This window comes from Zosterops lateralis (genome assembly GCF_965231275.1).
Source record: "Zosterops lateralis genome assembly, chromosome: 11".
Taxonomy (NCBI): Eukaryota; Metazoa; Chordata; class Aves; order Passeriformes; family Zosteropidae; genus Zosterops; species Zosterops lateralis.
This window is the reverse complement of record NC_139771.1, coordinates 16,626,379-16,647,122: the sequence shown is the minus strand read 5'-3', so window position 1 is coordinate 16,647,122 and position 20,744 is coordinate 16,626,379. Positions and strand designations below refer to the sequence as shown.

Here is a 20,744-nt window from a genome sequence, read left to right as displayed (position 1 = left end):
TGTCTTGATGACTAGAGTTTTAATCAGTCAAATCTGTCTTGATTTAGTAGGATTCTGTGGACAAATCTTTGTTCTCAGTTGTATAATAATTACAAGCCGTTTTACCAGTGGATAAAGAAAGGATTACTCTCCTCTTTGAAAATGGTAACTTTATAATTACATATGTTTGCTTGCCTTATCAGTAAAGAACTCACCAGCTGAGACACAGGATTATTATTTTAAAAGCTCATGGACAAATGGAGAAAACACATATTCCAGATTTCATCTTTTACAGATAGAAAAGTAACTGATGCTGGGTTTATGCAGGATTTTTTTTCACTTTAAAATGTAATACACTTCAGTTAAATTTTGTGAAAACTGACTAGGAGTGCTGAAGGGAAGCCAAACCTTGCTTCTCATTTATGTAGCTCAGAGTTAGATGGAAAGAGGGAAGAATAAAAAAGAATTCTGAATTAGATATCTATTCCCTATGCTGGAAATTTTATATCCTCTTTCTTTCAAAAAATGAATTCTCTCCTTCTCTGGTCATAGGGCAAGAAAGACTGTGAGAAATCATAACCACTTAATATGTTGACATTCAGATAGAAACAAGTTGCTTTTTATTCACATGTCTGAATGCAATTTTTTTTTATCTTTTTCATTCATGTGATTAGTGACTTTGTGTGTTCTTCAAAATCTAAAATATTCTATTATCTTCAGAAGTCTTTTACATACAAGTGAAACTTTGCTCCAGCTTGTGTATCTTGTCTGCAGGTATAGTTTACTATGTGTGCCTGATTTTTTGATTTTTAGTATCCCAAATTGCCTGTCAAGAGACAAGAATGGGATATTGCAAAGTCCCACTCACAACTTCATTGAGATCAGCCAATTCAGACATCTTGGGTTTAAACATTCAGCACAAATTTAAATGTGCCCTCCCCTGTTAGGATGTAAACATGAGGGAGAGATTAAAGTATTCTTTGGGGAAAGTTTAAGGTAGGAAAGGGTAAATGGAGTGGACAGAATAAAGTTTAGTTGTCTCTTAGAGTGGAAATTGGTTCATTCTTGACTGCAGAGCCAACAGGTGTGAGATGTGTAAACCACCAAATCTTTGTATGTTCCCTTCCTAAAGCTCACTAATTAAAGCTTGGCACCAGCCAAACCTCAAATCAAATGTTGTTGAAGAAGGTTAACTAGAGATGAACTCCAAACCTGATTCTCTAGTAGGGCTCTGTGTTTGGGACCTGCGAGGCCACGAGTTTCCAGATTGTGGGAATTCAGGAGTGCATTGCCTGGATCCCTGCCAGGGGAGGTTTGGCTCAGTGCACTCAGCACTGCAGCTTGTCAAAGCTGGACCCTTGCTAGGGATTCTGTAACATGGGTACAACCTGTTCATGTCACTAATAATAATTGACATTCTGCATGTTGTGACATTTTTTTTGTCATATTAGAATGACAAAAAAATTCGGGGTCCATCAGATTTTTTTTTCAATATTATTCATCTATTTGTTAGCACACAGCAAATGTATATAACTGTGTCTTAGCCCCTTATTTACCTGAACAGCCAGAAATGGCATTGCAGGATCCTGCATCCTCTCTAACCACCAGCATTAACCAGTGGCCATTTAGCCTGTTCCTGATGGGTTTATGGCAGTCCAAGTGAATAATCCAAATTCTGTATATGGAGTGTGACTGGGCGTGTTTTATTTGTTTGATTTCCATTCCCCCTCACCCAATGTGTGCTGGTGTAATCGTACCACTGCTAGAGACATGCTTAGAATATTTAATATTGGGATTTTTTTGGCAATGAGTTGAACACATTTGCTTTGCTACTGGTAGCAGGGATTTCAGGTCCACGGAAGTGTAAATGTGAGATTGCATTTCCACAGGCTGGGAGGTTGTTGCAGAGCCCAGGTTTTCAGCAGGAGGATGTTTAGATTACAAAGCCTGAAGGTACATGCCGATAAAATTACATCTTTCCAGGTTTTCTATGGAGTGTTGTTGACAGTAATATCTGTCAGAAGACAAAAACTTCTAATTAGAAAGCCATTCTCTTCATAGAATGCAGTTTTAAAAAAAAAACCCAAACTAAACCACACACACACAAAACTCCCAAACAATAAAACCCAGCAACAACAAAAGCCCCACAGCCTCCAGCCCTGTGAATTTTCACCTTTTCTCAGTTGGCTGCAGGGAAGGTGAAGGACAGATTATTCTGATAGTCTGGATATGGGATTCTGTTTTCAGTTCTCTGACACCATCCAGTGGCAGGAGGTTAATGCTGGAAAAGTGGGATTCTTTATTTGTTTATTTTAACATCAGTTGCAACAAGATGCTGTTCTTTGTAGGTTCCTAAATGTTTCCAGTGTTTTCAGAATGTTTAATTTTAAATCTTTTACCTCTGCTTTTAGCAGGCTCATTATAATTTCCATATTCTCCACATAGCTAAAATACTTAATCACAACCAGATAAAAGGCTATCACTAAAAAAAAAAGAGAATTAAAGCAAAGGATATGCTTGCTGAAAAGTGTGTTTAGTTGTATGGCCTGCCTATAAAAGTGTTTTTATTTAAGAAATACAAAATGTACTCCAACACTTTTGATTGCTGTGAGATTTTTATTTTCAGCTTTCATCATTTCATTTCCCTGCATAAACTCCCCCCTCCCTTCTCAGGGGCCTGTGTTTTGTATTGATTTTGTAATGCATGTTGGACAAGTGGTGTGGGGAGCAATCAATGCAGTGCAGAACAGATCCAATGTATTGTTCCCTCTCTGACCCGTTAGTAAATTAATATTGGCCACTTAGTGAAGAGCAAAAGTTAGTTTTAAATACATGGTTATCACAAACAGCACAATATGTTTTTGTCTGTGTGGGAAAATCTCCAGGAAAATTTCCCTCTCTCCATTTTTTTCTCCTCATAACACTTTGTCTTGCAGAATCCTATTTGAGACATCAGTACATTCTTGACTGTTTAAAATGTTTATCTCACTTGTATCTAAATAAAAGACAAAACCTTTAAGGCATGTTGGGAATCACTGTACCAATGTGAGGGACTCCAAAGAGAAGAGAACCTTGGGAACAGCTCCTGCCTCCCCTGTGCAGTGCTGGGCTGACAAGAAGCAGCCTCCACATTACATTATATAGGATATTTGAACAAAAATCAAATATTATGCTTTTTTTTTTTTTTTTGCCCATAATATTATATTTTTTTTTTCTGTAGAAAAAGTTCTGTACAGTTCTGGGTGTTACTAAGCAACCAAATCCCCCTTCTGTCAAAGATTTCAGATGTCTTTGACCTTCCTGCACAAACCCTACAGCGTGTCCACTGCACAAGGATGGGGAGCACGACCTGTTCTGCCAGTGCCTTTGCAGAGGGAGCAGATGGGGTCCCACATTCCTCTCCCTGGTCCTGCCTCTCCCATCACAAAGTGCTGTGACAGGGATGTCTTTGGTCCCTTTCACTGGGAATCCTGACTTGAGCATTGCTGATGAAACAGCCTTTTGAAATGCTCTGCCTCTGTGGTGCCATTTCAGATGTTTTATGAAGTCTGCCAAAGGAAAAAAAAAAATTAAAAATCATCCTTTAAAATGAGCACTCTGGAAGTTGCACAGTAAAGAGTAGGCTTCTTGCTTGGTTAATAATTAAGGGTATAATTACTCTATAGCTCCAAATATAATTAAAATTCATTTTGCTAGGTCTAGGAATTACAAAGTAATTAAGCATTTTGACATGGCAAATGAACAAGGAACATGACATGGAGGAGGAGGAGGATAGAAATGATTCTAAAGAGGATCAGCTCAGGGTGCTTGTGACTAGTGTGTGATCCCAAACTGTGGATTCTTCAGCAGGATGTCTCCAGGTTCCTCTGTGGTGCAGAGCATAGCAGTGATCAAAAGTGTCACTTGGCCTTGCTGGAGAAAGCTCTGGAGAATTCAGATTTTCTATTAGTCTTAGTTTTCCAAAAAGAATGAGACAGACTAAATGGGAAGGTGATGCTCTTGTCTTTTAGATAAGTGTGAAAAGTGGGGAAAATATATTTTCCTGAAATACCTTTTTCAGCTTTGGATTTTTTTCCTTTCCTGTGCTTTTGTCTATTGCCTGAAGTTGAGCTTTTTCCATACAAACTGGAGCCCTTGTGCTGTTTAATCATATATTCTCCTTGTGATGGGGTGGATGTGGCACTCAAGGCCCTGGTTTATTGGTGGGCTTGGCAGTGCTGCCTTTCCAGGCATACTTGAAGATCTTAAGGTCTTTTGCAACCTAAATGTTTCTGGGATTTTAATAATTTATAATTATAAACAGAGGAGGGATTGGTGTCATGCTGAATACCTCAGAGACCTTTGTATTCCCTGTTTTTAGTAAAAACTCAAAAGCATATTCAGGAGTAACTTAAACCTGGTTAAAATTTCAGGATTACCCAAATCTTTGCCCTCCAACAGCCCATTTTGCAGCTCTCAGTTATCACAGGTGAATTTTAGTTATTGTTGACTTCACTGATTAGCTGTAGCTGATTGTGGCTAATAAATGTCTTGAGCAGAGCCTGGTACGTGGTCCATTATCCAGGGCTCTTGCTGGATGTCCCTGCTGGCTCTGGAGGATGCTGCACTGACCCTCTAATCCTCCCAAAGCCCCTGTTGGGCACACAAGTGCCATTATCAGATTGTATTGTCTGTCACAATTGTCACTGGAATGAAGAGCTCCCTCTTCTCAGCTCAGTCCAGGGCACTCCTTGAATTTGCTGCTAAACTGAAATGATGTGCAGTTTGAGGGATTACCTGATTTTTTCAGAGTAATGCTCGGAGATGTTCATTTATTCATTAATATTAATTACTAATTATACTTGGTGTTCTTTTTTAGGAACAAATGTCCAGGAAGCCCAGCGTATTCTGAGTGAAAGTGGCCTCCCCATCACATCTGCCAATGACCTTGAGGATGCAGCCAAGAAGGCAGTGGCAAGTGTGGCCAGAAAATAACACCTTGAAGATTATTCTCGTGGAAAGTGCCTGTGTTTCACAAGGCAGAATTCCTGCTGCTGTTCCAGAGGATTAATGGAGTTCTCCTGAGCACTCATCAGGCTTCGTGGCTTCACTGGAGATACTTGGCCAACCCAGGCCACAGAAATTTTGCAGCCTCCAATCTTCAAAAGTGTCTATGTCTTTATCTCATTTTGATAATTTTGTTAGTCACAACTGTAATAATTAATACTTCACTCCCTAAAGCTCTTTTTTTGCCTCTCCTTCCAGAATTGTCACTGATAAACTCATGGTCAGATAAAATGAGTAATAATCAACTTCTGTCAACAGAATTGTTCTTTAATCAAACACTTTTAGGTCACCTATTTCACAATATTTTCGTTCGTGTTTTTATATTGTAAAGATTCAGCGAACTAACAGTGGGTTTATATTTTTTATGGACTTTTACAATAATGTAAAAAGCTGTGCTTACAATCCTATTTTTTATTCAAGTGAATGATGTTGATTTTCTTTTTTTGGAAATCACTGGTTTTGCCTTAAGATGATTCTCTTTTGTTGATGCCAATGGATACCTCACAATAGGAGAAGGGGATTTAGTAGTTGGTACTGAAAGGAAAATTCCCACTCTTACTGTGCCTATAAACCACTGAAATGTGATTCATTTCTTTTCTTGTTTTGGAAATGCCCTGCTGTATTTCCAGGTGTAGCAATGCCATACAGGGGCCTCCAGGAGGATGTTTCTGCCACTAAAGAAATGGCTGCTAACTTTTTAAAATAACTTCTTGTGAGAATGTCACTGCTGTGAGGTATTAAAGTAAATGAGAAACTGAAGCAGTTTTTCTCTAGGGAGCACAAGAATTCTTCAGCTGATTTAACTTCCAACAAGCATTTCTAATTTATTGGTAATGAAATACAAAAGAACTTTCCAATTTTTAAAATATTTGACTTCTCAGGCATCAGTAAAAATATGCAAAAGGAAAAAAAAAACCAAAAAACCTAAGTATCAGTACTCAGGTATTGACCAAGATTAATTTTGATTATTTACTCCTTTGTAGCAGTCAAAATTCAAGCTGTTAGTTACACAAACCATTCATTCAGGGAACAGAAGGCAATGCTAAAGATCTTGTGTAACTAAATAACTTTGTACAAATCTCACTCTGCCCAGGAATTATGTGCTGAAAATCATCAATAAATTTGAACAGTGAACAAATGAGGGGATATTATGATCTGGTCTTGTAAATGGGCAGAGATACAAAAATTTGTGAAATAAATTCCTAATTGTGATTTTTTTTGGGCAGCTCCAATCAATACTGTGTTCTGCTTAGAAAAATGTAAATAAATTTTTCTTGACATTTCCATTAGAACTGTTACATTCAAAACAAATTATCTGCACTAATCTTTGGCTCTTGAGACAAATAGTGCAGATAGGTTGCTATCATCAATTCCTGCAGGTTTTTCCTTCTCCATTCCTTTCTCTAGATATTGCTCAAGGAGAAAATGTGTGACCACTAGAACAGCAATAAATATGCCACCAGGTCTGTAGTTATTGACAGAATGAAGGAGAAGGGTGTCGTTAGCAGCTTTCTTGAAGGTGCATAAAAGCCACACTGCTCTGAAGGAAGAAATGTTTACCTCACCGCAATAAATAAGAGTCACGTCCTATTTTCTATGTTTTAATACTGGAAAGATAAGATTCTGTGGAAGAACTGTCTGTGCAATGTTGTCACACACTGTGTCCCTGACTCTGGTCTCAGAACCATCCACTGTGCATACACAATTATTGTTTTGCAGAGATTAATACTGTGTACACCTTTTTGTCAAATAAATGGGAAAACGAACATGTTTATTGACTTAGTCCTTTCTATAAAATAGAAAAATGTTTAATTTGCCTGTGCTCTTCCATTCAGCATTTTGTGACAGGTGGATGAAATCAAATGCATTGGAATTTAGTTTCCATTGGGTGATACTGCTATACCCCAATATATTTACCTTTTGTATAAAAATGTAGATCATTTTATCTATCTCAATATATCTTTTCTTATATGTAGGCCAATGACAGCACATACAAGTTTAAGACACAGACAGAATGGAACAATATAATTGTAATTTTTCAGGTGTAATATGGAAAATTCCCTCTGCTCTGGTTTGGTATCTTTGAAGGTTTGGTATTTCACAGGCACTTGCTGTGGTGGTGTGGACCGCTTTGTTTTATTTGTGTGGATCATTTCTCTCCACAATGTGCAAAGTTGGGTTTGGTCTCATCAGAAGAGGCATTTTTAGTTGCATTTTCCCCACAGAAACCAAACAGCAACATAAGCAGTGGGTAAGTTCCAGCTAATCCTCTCTGTGAAAGCTTTAAGTGGGATTTAATTGGCCTTTAAATCTGGAGATTTCAACCTGTATTAACAAAACTCTGTAGGACAGGACACTTTGGAAGGCGAAACAGGAGGAAACCGTTAATGCTGACATTGTGTTACATCTTTAACAAGATACCTTTAAATCCTCCCAGCCAAAGTGTAACAGCTGGGACTTCTGGAATAATGTCCTTAATGAGCACTTACCATCCTATTTGTCAGTGGGGCAGAGCAGCTGGTAAATTGGGGCAGAATTGCTGGGCTGGGACAGCCTGGCAGGGCACATCAGTCACCAGAGGAGGAGATGCCAAGCAGCGCTTGGCTGTCCTGCCCTGCTCTCCCAGCTCAGCTCTGCCTGCTGCCCTGTGGGTTTCAGGCACTGTCCTGGGTTGCAGTGTAGGATGTACACAAAGTATTTATTCTATCACCATCTTCATGAACTGTTGAAACCAGGTGGGCTAGTGTTTTCCCAAGCCCCCTGCCTCTTCTGCTAATGGTCTTTGGGGTGTCTTCTGCTAATGGCCCATTAACGCCTGGCCCATGAGTCACAGGTAACTCCCTCCAGGGGTTATCTCTGTTTAATGGGCCATCAAGGACCCTCTTCACACTTCTCATCCTATTGTGAGATGCTCTGCCCAGGGGGAGGAGCCAAGCATTCTCACCTGGATATAAGCTGGTATGTGGGACAGTGCAAGTGGCACTTACCCACTGGATTCCCAGAGGAGCAGAGCTCCCAGACCTTTCTACAGGATCACTGCTTCAGGAAGAGCAGCTCACCTGGACTGCTTCCACCATCCTGCTCAGGTTGTATTCTGACTCTGTCAGTGATCCTTTGTGTTATTGCATTTATTTTATTTTATTTTTACCTTTTTACCTTTCTTCTTATTAAATTATATCTCTGACTTGGAGCCTCTCATTTGTTTTGCTTTCAAACCAAAACAGGCACCTACAGTCACATCCCCTGGTTCTTGTGGGACTTGGGGGCTGGCCTGGAGGTTTCCCTGGTGCTGGGAGCTGAGCCAGGAGTGGCTGAATGTACTGAGGGTGGCCCAAAACACAGCACTGAGCAGCCTGGCTGGGCTAGAAAAGCCAGGAAATCTGTGCACAGAGCCAGGCAGTGGCCAAACCATGTCCTAAAGCAAAAAGTGTCAACTTACAGCAATCCCCAAAGCCTCCAAGGCTTAGGGCTGTATCCCATGGCATGTAGAATGTTCTCAGTGCTGCTCTAAGCCTCAGCTGATTGTGAGATTTCATTTCATGGTTTTGTTTTTGCTGCCTCTCAGGAGATTGGAGTGTGTTTTCCAGTCAAGGCCAGCTCTAGCACAGCCAAAATGGGGCAAAGAAGGTCAGTGCACATTTCAATTTACCACCCAGCTTCTTTCCCCTTCCAAACTTCCTGGGGTATTTCCCCACTTCTCCCCACACAGCTCACCCTGTGTTTTCCTCACTGCTGTGGTGCTGTCCCCAAAACTGGCTGAGCCCACAGCTCTGGGTTTTGCTGGGTTTGTGTGGTTGGGCTGGCCTGGGGCTGCAGGAGTTGTGTGAGCACCAGCTGCCCCCCTGGGAGCTGGGCATTCCCTGCTTATCCTCTCTGGCACCAGTGGCAGGGTGCAGGTTGTGCACATCAGCTTGAAATCCTGCATCCATCCATCCTGGAATCCTCTCAGTGCCTGTCCCAGGAGGCAAAGACCTCAAGCTCCTGTATTCTGTTCCCTTCTATGGGACAGGAATTAAAGCAGGAGCAGGAATGGGCTGAGGAGTGTTTGACTTGAGGCTCTGAAACAGAGCTGAGCTTTCCAGGCTGTAAATAGACATATTTGGAATAAAAGAAAGGAATGAAAAGCCTGGGAAAGCTTGGCACCCATGTCAAAGTCTGTCTCAAAGTGAGGAGAAGTGCTCTTCTGCAAGGAGAAATGGTCTCCCCAAGTTCAATGTGGACAGGACAAGCAGTGAGGAGCTTTGGCTGTGGTAAGGGACATTGGGGTCAGACTTATAGGCATGAGGTGAGCCAAGGCACGGGCTATGAAATCATCAATGGATGTTTTTTTAGCGTTAGGTGAGCATCTGTCAGGGATGGCTTAAGGAGAGTTGATTTTTGCCTCAGGGCAGAGGGATGGATGAGGTGACCTTCCAGCCCCATTTAATGCTTGTTGGAAAGGTTTTGTTTTCTTTTTTTCTCCCTAACTTGTAGGTACAGGGAGGAAAAAGCAGGACAAGATCTGGTGGATTCTTAAAAGAAACTGCTTTTAATTTAGCCACCAAGAATGATCTGCAGCTGCCAGGGAAATGAAAAGCAGATTATGCAAACTCAAGACTTTCCCTAACAATGGGAGCAGTGTTATTGCAATGCATAAAAGGCTGTGCAGAGAATTAGGGGTATCTATCAACTTTAATATGTTTAATTTAAAAAGGAACAGGTTGCACCAACATTTTTTTTTCCTACTTAATGAGGCCCATTCATAAGTAGAATAACAGGATTTGCCTGTCACCCAGAGGAAATCATGGCATGTGTATTTGTACTTTGGTGCAAAACTTGTGTTGATCGCAGTGATTTAAAACTTCTCCCAGCCCAGCTGCAGTCGGTTTGATGTCAGGATCCTTTCATCTGGAGACAGATGCACCCTTGGTAGAATCCTCAACACGGCTGTGTCTTTGTTCAGTCTCCCAAAGTACCAGCTACAGATTAAAAATAAAAGTATACATGGATTATTTCATGTTGCTCCTCAGAGATCACTGCTGTGAGGTAAGATTTGGCTTATCTAAGACCTGGTACCAGACTGCAGAAGAATCTCTAGTGCATGTGTGAATTTGGCCTTCTGCATTTCTGTTCTGCCCATGTTGGTGGGTGCTGGGTAGTGCAAGGACAGTGACCATTGCACAGCATGTGGTGCTCCCTGTAGGAATGCATTTCCACACCCAAGCAAATGATTCTATATAAGGAAAAGGTTTTTGGTTTACCTTTGAACATATAAGGAAGCAAAACTAGAAAGTTCTGTGCCTTTATTCATTGGGACTTGCCCAGTGCCAGCACTGGTTGGGCTTTGGAAATGGACCTCAAAACCTGTTGCCAATGTAATTGGGCAAGGTGCCAAAAAGCCACCTGGACCATCCAGTACTTAAAAACTGCACAGAACTCCTCAATTGCTTTTCTGGACTGCCTTAGCAGTGTGAGCGTGTTCTCTGCACTGTATCCAACTTATATTCCTTTTGTTTGCTAATGTTTGTTATTTTAATATAGTTTATTGTTATTTAAAACCTTTTCTTTCACAAAGCATGTCCAGAGAAGGTGTCTCACTCTTATTAAGCCACTCTGGGAGGTTGCAGGCAACCCTCAGACTTGATACATCTTCAAGAGGCTCATTACACTCTGGCCACCTGTGTAAGACCCTATCAGCTCCCCATGTCTTGAGGCCATTCCTCTTCTATAGTAGTGAGAGCACTGAAGAGGGAAAAGGGTTTCTGTGTACCTTGGATTAGTGTCAGGCTGCAGACAGGACCTGTGTCCATTCTGGTGTGTGGATAGACTCAGGCTGCTTCCACTGGATTCCCTCTGCCACGTTCTCTTCCATAAGCACAGAGTGGCCTTGTGGGCAGGCAGAGGGCAGGGAGCTCCCAGGGCTGGGTGGGGATGGCAGGAGGATCCTCACTGCCCCTTGGGAAGGGCTCTGCTTCTCATGTCTGCTGTACCTGACTCTGCCTGCCAGGAAAATCCTCCTCACTGGAATTGGGATGGTTTCCCACAGCTGCCCTCCTTGTGTCCTTGTGATGTCTTAAGTTTGAGTTTTCATGTATTTCAGATTCTGTGCTGCCTGGGGTGCAGTTCTGAGCTCACATTCAGTGTCAGTCAGCTCTTTTCATAGAGTAGGGAGACAAAACAAATCCTTTTCCTGCTGAAGACCAAGGACAACTTTCAGGCCCAAAAGCACAAACAAGGGTGGAGTGAAGGGAGGAACAAGAAGGATGAGACCTCACAACCTGAAGTTGTAATTGGACAATTAAACCCCAATATGCAAATAGACCAAAACTTATAAAAATGTAAGATCTCATGACCACTGGTCCATTTTTGTGACCATTTTTAACCCACCTTGGGTGTAGCCCTGGTCAGGCCCTGTCCTGCCCAAGGTGTATCCTGGAGGCCTTTCAAAAAATACCTGCTCTATTCTCTGGCTCTGTCCAGTCTCTGTTTCAGGTCAGCCTTCCCAAGGCATCACTTGGACTCCTCACACATCATCAAGAAGGAGAAATTAAGAGCAATGCCATGAGGATAATATTCCCTGGTACAGAAGATGCCTCACTCTGGACCTCTTTGTGATTTCAAAGATGGGGGAATACCCTGGCCCTCAATTCACAATTAAATCCATGCTAATTTTTAATGAAATCCAACAGAGATAGCCAAGCCTGGAGAAAAGGAAGCAACTGACAGAAATAGGTTGCTCCATGAATTAAGTGCTGTTGGGATGTGCAGCATGATGGGATTTGGAAACTGGGACCTTTGTATTTACCAGAGCAACTCTTGTGAATGCATGGATGAATGCAAGCAAGTCATCATCAAGGAGGTGACAGTGACAAAGTATTGGTAAGCAAATCTGGGAAAGGAGGGCTCAGAGAGATCAAGTGTAAGAAATTTTGCATTTCTCTCGATACAGAGGTGAGAAAATGAGAAATTCGATCTTTCTATTATAATGGACATAAAGAATTGCAGGGCAGCCAAAGGCCACACAGCTAAACAAAGCTGTTCCCTTTAAGTTTATTTCAAATGTCTTTCTGCCTCAGCTCTGTGTCCTTCAAGACCTTCCCTCTGTAATTGCATGTGGCAGCCTCTTTAGAGCCAGGTGCCGACCGCTGCTCCAAAACAGAAACAGAACATAACAGGAGAGAAAGGGCATTGCAGCAAGTCCTTGGGAGGGATGTTGCTGCTTTGTTTCACAGACAGGTCAGTAAAGGGGGTTAGCAAAAAGCCATTTAGTTCAGGGGCACTGCTCTGTTTGGCTTTGTGACCAAATCATGGGCCAACACTCAGCGGCTCAATCCCCACAACCACTCTCCTCCTTCCTTGAGCCTCCCTCCAAAGTCCTTACCCTGGAGGGCAGCACAGTTCAGGAAGCAAATGGCTTTTCCTGCCCTGCCTTACCTGGCTGCCTGCTCAGCAAAGCTGACCTTGTGGGACCAGGGGGTTCATTCAAAGGGGATTGGCAGCAGTGTGGAGCTGATCCCCCACTGCTGTAATATCCTGGGCTGGGGGGGAGCCAGTCCTGAGCAAAGAACCCCCTGCAGCTGTGGAGGGACTGCTGTCCTGCAATAGCAGCCCAGCAGAGCTGCCACTGAATATCAAAGGGCTCATCCTCCCTCCTCATCCTCCCTCTTCCACCAGCACTGGGGGAGATGGGCTTTGCATGGTGAATGCAGACCAGCCCTGTCCTGCCCTTATGGCCTCTGTGCTGTGCACAGACAGGCTCAGACTTTACTAGGAAGGTGTGAATCTGTGAAAGTTCTTGCTTCCTTTTTTCCTTGCCAAGGTCAGGATGAATACACAGGAACTGTAGGTTTTCGGTTTGGACTCGGATGTTTATTATTTCTTATTTACGGACTGACAAGCCATGAGCTCTAACTATCAAGTTAGAGAAATGAGGTAAAATTGAGTACTTCTAACTCTTTTCAAGGTTATTGAAGTGATAATTACCCAATAACGAGGTGACATCTATATTATTTATACTTTTGATCCAATAATGACCACCCAAAGCCTGCAATGCAGACCTTTTTCACCCAGTTACAGAAAACCACCCAAACCCATGAAGAGGATGGTGAAGAAGAAGGACTTAAACAACACCCCAAATCATCCATGTTGCCCCATATATATTACTATATATTAAAACCCCAAAATCTAAGTTTCCAGAATTCCAACATGAATCTTTTCTTTGTCATCAACAGATGTCAGGCCTAAAATCCTCTGACCCTGCACAGGTGGTTTGGATGTCCTGACTTGCCCCTGAAATGGGTCCCAGGGCAGTGGCTTGGTGTTGTCAGCTCTGTGCAAGAAGCTCCTGGAGATGTTTGGGCAAGATGAGCTGTGGACTTGTTCCTCCCTTTTCTCCTTACATTGAAGTTGGTGATTTTCTCTCTGCTCCTTTTGTTTTTTTCCAATTTTGAGGCAGACATGGGATAAAGGGCCTTTTAGAAATTCTGGTTGCAGCATTCCTTTCTGATGTCAACAGAAATTATTATGGCTTTCCCAAAGAATCCAGTACTAATACAAAGTCAGACAAACTCCCAATGTTTCTCTTAGACTTTCTTAATCCTGTCCATTCACTGAAGTTCAGCCTCAGTGATTAGCACTGCTCAGCCTAAATCTTGTATTCCTGAAGAGCTGGAAAGCCCTCAGTGCCAGAGGCTTTTTCTGCTGTTTTCCCAAGGGATTTTTTTCCCATATTGTACAGCAGGAGGAATGTCATACGAAGATGTTAATCCCTTTTGAGCTGTGCTATAAACAAGTGTGTGCAAAACCCAGGGAAAATGAAGCAATACATTATTTTGCATTTCATTTTCCACACCTATTGTTTCGTAGCCCTGGTGGAATGCTTGACATAACACACCTCCACAGCTTGTCCACTGAGCATCTGTCAGTCAGTCCTTACGTTTGCTCCAGAGAATACTCAGAGCAGAAAGTAAATTTTCTCACACGTGCAGAATGTCACTTGCAAAAGAATGAATCCTTTTTTCTGTGTTCACCATGGTGGGAGCAGGACACTGATGTTTTCATTTCAGTGTTCAGAATGCTGAGTGTTTCCTTATCGAGACCAAAATTTTGAGGGCACCCAGCAAGAGCAGTGTCACTGTCAGTTCTCCATGTGCCCAACTCAGCCCTGGAGCTTCAATCCTGTTGATTTCCTTAACAGAACCCATCTTGATTTTTTTTTTTTTTCCCCACTATCACCTGGATTATATTCATTGCAGAAATTTCTGTTCTCAGACCTGGAGGATTCTCACTGTCATTCTCCATCTGCTGAACGTGGCTTGTTCTGCATGACATCTGCATTGGATTTTCATGTTGGGAAATTCCCATCTCCATGGCATGAGGCTGCCCTTTGGAAAGGGCTCCCTTTGAAAGGACACAGAGGGGTCTGCCAGGGCAATGCCTCCTTCTAACAGCTCACTTCCAGGTTTCATGATTGAGCTTGAGCTTTTTTCACAGCTTAAGTTCTTCCCCAGCTGTTTCCAGATCTTTCAAAGATCAGAAAATGCAGCAACAGCAGGAAAGCCCACATTTGCAGGACTTGTGTGGAGGGTTCCTTTTGTCCTGCTTTCTGTTACTGGAGCATCATAACCACACACACTCTGGGTTGGAGTCTCTTCTAAGATGGGTATTAAAAGCAGGTGGTTCAGAGAGTGCCTGTGTCACTCCCAGCCTTCAGGACAGAGCTGTGCAGTGTGTCTGTGATGTCCCAGGATCCCCATCTCAGGATATGTGAATCACAATGAAACATTTATTTGGCAATTCAAGAGCAGGTGCTCCTTTAATGGTTTGCAGTAATTCCCATTCACAGAAACACAAAAATGATTTGGCTTGGAAAGGACCTTCAAAGATCATCCAGTCAAACCTTCCCTGCCAACCACCTTCCACTAGACCAGGTTGCTCAAAGCATCATCCAGCCTGGCCTTGGACACTTCCAGGGATGGGGCAACCTGTGCCAGGGCCTCCCCACCCTCACAGGATTTTCTTCCCAATATGTGATCTAAATTTACCGTCTTTCTGTTTAAAACCTACACTTCCTGATGAATAGTCCCATTTATCTTTCCTGAGGCCTCCTTTAGGCACTGGAAGGGGCTTTTTCTAGTACTATATATATATGCCATAGCATGATGAAAACTTTAGTGGGTAGGATTTTTCCACATACTTTACCCCTTCAATCTTCATTCAATTATTCAATTCTGTCTTTACCCAGAAAAAAAAAAAAAAAAAAAAAAAAAAAAAAAAAAAAAAAAAAAAAAAAAAAAAACAAAAACACCAGACTGGTAAAAAACAAAATAGTGAATACACCCATAATACTGTAATGTTTCATTTCTCAGGCCTAAAGCACAAGTAGGAGTGCAGGGTGAAGGCTGCCCTTGTAGCCCTGGTGGTTCTGATCTGCTGACACTGGAGAAACTCTGGGCTGGGAGCTGCTGCTGTGGCCCCTTGATTCCCCTCCCTTCCCTGCATCTCCAGGCTGGCTGTGTGCCAGCAATTAGAAACTAATTGAGAAGCTTTAAAAATGCATCTCTTCCCCATTCCTTCTGCTCTGTTTAATCCTCTCAGGATCCCAGCAGAATTCTTCACAAGGGATTTTGCAGCGTGTTTGTGTTTGTTCAGTGTCTGCAGCTAAAGCAGGTGTCTCAGCAGAGTGGGGCTCTTTGGGGACCTGGGAGAGACTCACTTTTCTTGCTGTTTTCTCTGCTGCTCTGCCCTCCTGGGCTCTCTCTGTTTTGGCACAAGCTGGGATGGCACCTGCCTGCACAATTGTGTCCAGGTCCAGCACCTGCATTGATCTTGGTGGTGTGGAGATCAGGACATGGATCTGTAACACTGGCAGGCATTTCTGTGCTTTTCCCTTACCTCAGTTTAATATTGAAATCTGTAGCTATTGCTAGCCTGGGAATTTCCCAGAAGCAGGCAGAAGGTGGCTTTTTCTTGCCATTTCTGGATGCACAACACCTGGATTGTTGCATCTTTTGCCTGGCAGTGAGGAGCCTGGTCAGTGACCACCACTGTACCCAGCAGTAGAGCCAGGCAGTGCCTTGGGGAGCCAGAGATCCCCTTCTGCTTTATAAGTCTTCTCCCTCACCTGTAAATGCTTCCTGCGGGTTTTTTAATCTTCTTTTCTTCTGTTACAGCCGGGATTAAATGCTCAAGAGATGGACTTTGTGTTTGGACTCAGATGTTTATTAATTCTCATCTGTAGCACAGTCTCACAAGCTGTGAGTTCTAGCTAACAAGGTAGAAAATGGCTCTATCTCTATACAAAGCCTTTTAAGAACAAACTGTCCAATTATGAAATGACACCTAAATTATTTTTACTTTTAACCCAATAACCAACCACCCATGGCCCACAATGCAGATTTTTCTACCCAATTACAAGATACCACCCAAACCCATGAAGAAGAAAGTGAAAAAGAAGGACTCAGCCTCTGCCCTAAATCCTCTATCTTGTTTTATATATATTACTATATTCTAAAACCTTAAACTCTAAGTTTTCCACCCTGTGATTTTACACACTTGTATTCAAACTACACACCCATAATCCCAGTGCTATCAGTCAATTTTGGGAGCCTCTTCCATGGCCTCAGGTCAAATGCAGTGTTTTTTGGGGGGTCAGTGCCTGTCAGCACAGAAAGCCTAAAATTCTCAGTGACCAGAGTTCCAACACCTTCCCTCCTACCATGATTATTCCTTAGTTACAGATGTTTATTCCTTGCATCCAGCAGGGAGTGCAGACAGTCATCCACCTCCTCCCTGCAACTTCTCCCCTGGCTCTGCATCTCCATCCTGCTCACCCCATCTCCTGGCATCCTCCTGCTGCTTTTGTCTCAGCATTCCAGGTTGCCAAGGGAGGGTCAGGAGTGTGTTGAGCCCTGGTTTTCAACCTCAGCCTCTGCCAAGTCCATGAGTGTGGGTCAGACCCCACGTTATTGCTGTGACAGCTCTTGTGGGGTTTGGGAGATTTAGCCCAAGAAAGAACTTTTTGAGCACAAGCACTTAAATGCCTCATAAATAGGAAACAAGAAACACCTTTGCCATTTACACCAAGATGTTCCCTAGCAAGGGGGAAGATGTCTGGAACAGGTTTGGGAAGCACAGAACAGGCACAGCCACCCTCATCCTCCCTCCTCCTCCAGAGGGGCTGCACAGGAGGGCCTGGGATTTGAGGGAGCAGCTTCATATCCCTTTGCTTTTCCCCCTGTTTGTTCCTGTTCCCCAGCCCATTTACCACGGGAGAACCTGTTTGCATGTGTTTATGGCTCACCTCTGATAAAGCTCATCAAGAGATTTATGAAAGTAATGTATTAACATCATGGTCTGTCAAGTGTCAATAAGCAGAATAAAACTCTCAGACGCTGCAGTTACAGAGATCCAGCAATTAAAGCATTTGATGAAAGTATTTTATGGGGGTATATATTACCATTTGGTTCAATTATTCTGCCATTAAACATTAAGAATAATTGAACCAAATGGTGCCTGATAGAAGGAATACATCTGCTCTGATGAATTCCTGCCAAAAGGCACTTTGGAATCTTAGTACAAGCATTTTGTCACCCAAGATAACAGTATTTTTCTCTCCAGCTGAGGGGCTTTTGAAAGCAGGGCTTTTGAATCTTATTTATGACGTATAAATTGGCTAATTTGTTACCAATATCAAACAGCCCATAAGAATCAGGCAGCGTAATAGCTAACAAAATACTGACAGCTTCATCACTTGCTGACTGCATGGAGTACAATATATGCTCAATTAATAGAGAGTGCAATTATCACAGAAACTGTGAGCAAGAGCTAATTATACAGAAGCCAATCAAAACCAGCCCAAAGCAAGGCAGAATCTATTTCAAGAAACCTGAGTTTGGGTTTTTTTCCCCCTTTTTTTTTTTTTTTTTTTTTTTTTTTTTTTTTTTTTTTTCTGATCTCCATATTTGCCCCACCTCCACAAGAGAAAAGGGGAGGAGGCACCAACAGGAAGAACAACTCAGCCAAGTTCCTGCCCATGATGATGCTGTGGTTCCACAATTTCCAATAGCACAGGTTCCAATTTCCATGGGAAACAAGAAAAAAATTCCAGCGTTTTGCTGCTTAAAAACATTGCATTTTTGGTGTAACAAGGGATAACCAAAACATGGCTACATCCTTTCCTTAGAGAGTGAGAGACCTGCACCCACTGACACATGGGGACAGTTTAAAGGAGATTTAAGAGAAAATAACATCTTGATATGTATTTTTGAAAAAAAAAAATGATGTGTTCAAGGGAGTGGGAAGAGAGTGCCCTCTGGGAAGGGCAGCTTTTAATTATGAGATAAATACAACACTTGGCTTGTTAAATTCCTGATGGTCTCTTAAATACTCAGTGGCTGCTGAAGTGAGAGGTCAATCTGCTGCTTTCACTGAACTGAAGGAAAAAAAATCTATAAGAAAACATGGATTTAATCGATTTTCCTTAGCCTTGATTTCCTGTAGCTCTCATACTTTGGCTAATGGTTGGTCAGTCTTGGAAATATCAAAAAATATGAAAATCTAAAAGAAAAATCCCATTAGAGGGAAATCATGTGAAGGGTCAAGAATTCTCCATTGTTTCAGAAACTGAGAATGTTTGGAATGATCTTGGTTATAGTCAGCAAACTTATAGTCATTCCTGGCCCTGGAATTATTTACTTTTCCATTAATGGGGGTTTTAATTAAAAATGTTGATCTTTTACATCCCACCATATTTGGAGACCACAAAAATTAATATTATAACATCCAAAAAAAAAAAAAACAAAAAAAAAACAAAAAAAAAAAAAAAAAAAAAAAAAAAAACCCTAAATCACCTGAAATCCATGATCTGGCAGCCACAGGCAGCCTTCTGCTCAGTAGAGTCCTTTCTAGGATTAGGAAGCAAATTGTTTTACTCACAGGTGACTGGAAAAGGGACTTGAGTTTTTTCCCCTCTGAGGACAATAATCTGCACTTGAAATACTGTGGTTGAAGATTTATTTTTGCTCTTGAAGATAAATGACCATTTGGAATGGATGTTATTCACTGAAAGTTAGGAAATAACAGTTTATACTGAAACTAAAGGAATATTGTTCTGGTTTTGATTGATTCATATGACAAAACCTGACTTTTCCTGTGGTAGAGCCAATGTCTATTTTTTTTCCTAGATTTTTTTGCTGCTGTTGTTGTTTTGTTTAGCTAAAAAGACTTTGGATGCATGGATTGTACTCAATATGTGATGTTACATTTTGGAAGCTGCTCTTTGTCCTTTATGAAGGAAAAGAAGCTGTTGGGTTCCAAGGGATTTCAGAGAGAGGTGGAGTCAACAGTTTTCTTTCCTTTTTTTTTTTTTTTTCCCTTGTTGTTGTTGTTGTTGTTGTTTATTTTGGGGTTTTTTGGTGGGTTGTGGGGTTTTTTGGTGTTTTTTTGGTTTTGTTTTTTTGGGGGGTTTGTGTGGTTTTTTTGGTTTTTTTGGGGTTTGGTTTTTTTTTGTTTGTTTGTTTGTTTGGGTTTTTTGGTGTGTTTTTGTTTGTTTGTTTGTTTTTTTGTTGTTCGTTTTTGTTTGTTTCTGTTGGTTTGGGGGGTTAGTTTGTTGGGGGTTTTTTTGGTTTTGTTTTTTGGGGGGGTTTGTGTGGGTTTTTTTTGGTTTTTTTGGGGTTTGTTTTTTTTTTGTTTGTTTGTTTGTGTTTTTGGCGTGTTTTTTGTTTGTTTGTTTGTTTTTTGTTGTTCGTTTTTGTTTGTTTCTGTTGGTTGGGGGGGGTTAGTTTGTTGGGGGTTTTTTTTGTTTCTGTGGGGTTTTTTTTCTTTTTTTTTTTTTCTTTTTTTTCTTTTTAACTTTATACTCAAATTCTTCCCTGAATTTTCTGGCTGCAAATCCCTCTGCATCTTTGCATCCCTGTATCCTGTGCTTGGTGAAAAACAAGGTTGTTTACCCGTGGAAGTGATCAATGGCTCCTGCGGGCCCCGGCTCAGCAAAGACATCCCACAGCAGGAAACCACTTCAGCCTGGGCTTGGCTGGAAGCAGACATGGAAAGGAGAAGTTGTGTTCCCTGAACAGCGATGGAGAAGTGATTATGTAGGTTTTTAAGTTCATTTTTATCTCTGAGGGGTTTATTAGGCTTTCACCTCCTTCCAGCTGTGTCGTAACCGGGACCTGCAGAGGAGTTTATTGCTCACAGCAGCCTGGAAGAGCACCTTGTCCCCCTGGGGCTGGTTCTCAGAGCTGTCACCCAGCACTGCTGCTTTAGGATTAGACCTTGGTGCTGTTTTTGCTGGAGAACTGATTCTGGGCGAGCTGCACCCCTGGCTGAGTGCTGGGTGATCTGACCTTTGGTGGGAGTCCTCTCTAAAGTTTAAGTTGTGCACACTCCATGTGCTCTGGCATCCCTCAAAGCACATCCACAGGGTTCAGTGACTCCCCCAGTGAGCTGAACATCTGCTCCAGGTCCTGAGATGGCTGGGATGGGGAGGATTAAATTAGTGCTGCCTGTGGCCATCCCTGGAGTGGCTGATCCTGCTGGCTCTGACCAGGGAGGGGTCCCAGCTGCAGTGAGACCAGAGCTCAGGGTCCCAGCCCTGCCCAGCCCCTTCAGACCTGGGCTCTGCTCTCCTCCTGAGCATCAGCAGCAGATGCAAAGCTGTGTGGATGGGCAGGGTTGCTCATGTGAAAGGCACTGGGGTGTTGTGCAGGAGACCTGCCTTTTGTTTGTGGCTCTCAGCTGGT

General features: G+C 42.2%; 1 protein-coding gene across 1 annotated transcript in view; it reads left to right on the top strand.

The window, feature by feature from the left end:
* The window catches only part of SUCLG2 (succinate-CoA ligase GDP-forming subunit beta), a 115,772-nt gene extending 109,762 nt beyond the window's left edge, over nt 1-6,010 (top strand). Inside the window, exon 11 of the mRNA XM_083869551.1 lies at nt 4,838-6,010. Coding sequence (XP_083725677.1) covers nt 4,838-4,953 — 116 coding nt within the window. The 3' untranslated portion in view covers nt 4,954-6,010. The remainder of the gene's footprint in view (nt 1-4,837) is intronic.
* The last annotated feature ends 14,734 nt before the right edge of the window (nt 6,011-20,744 follow it).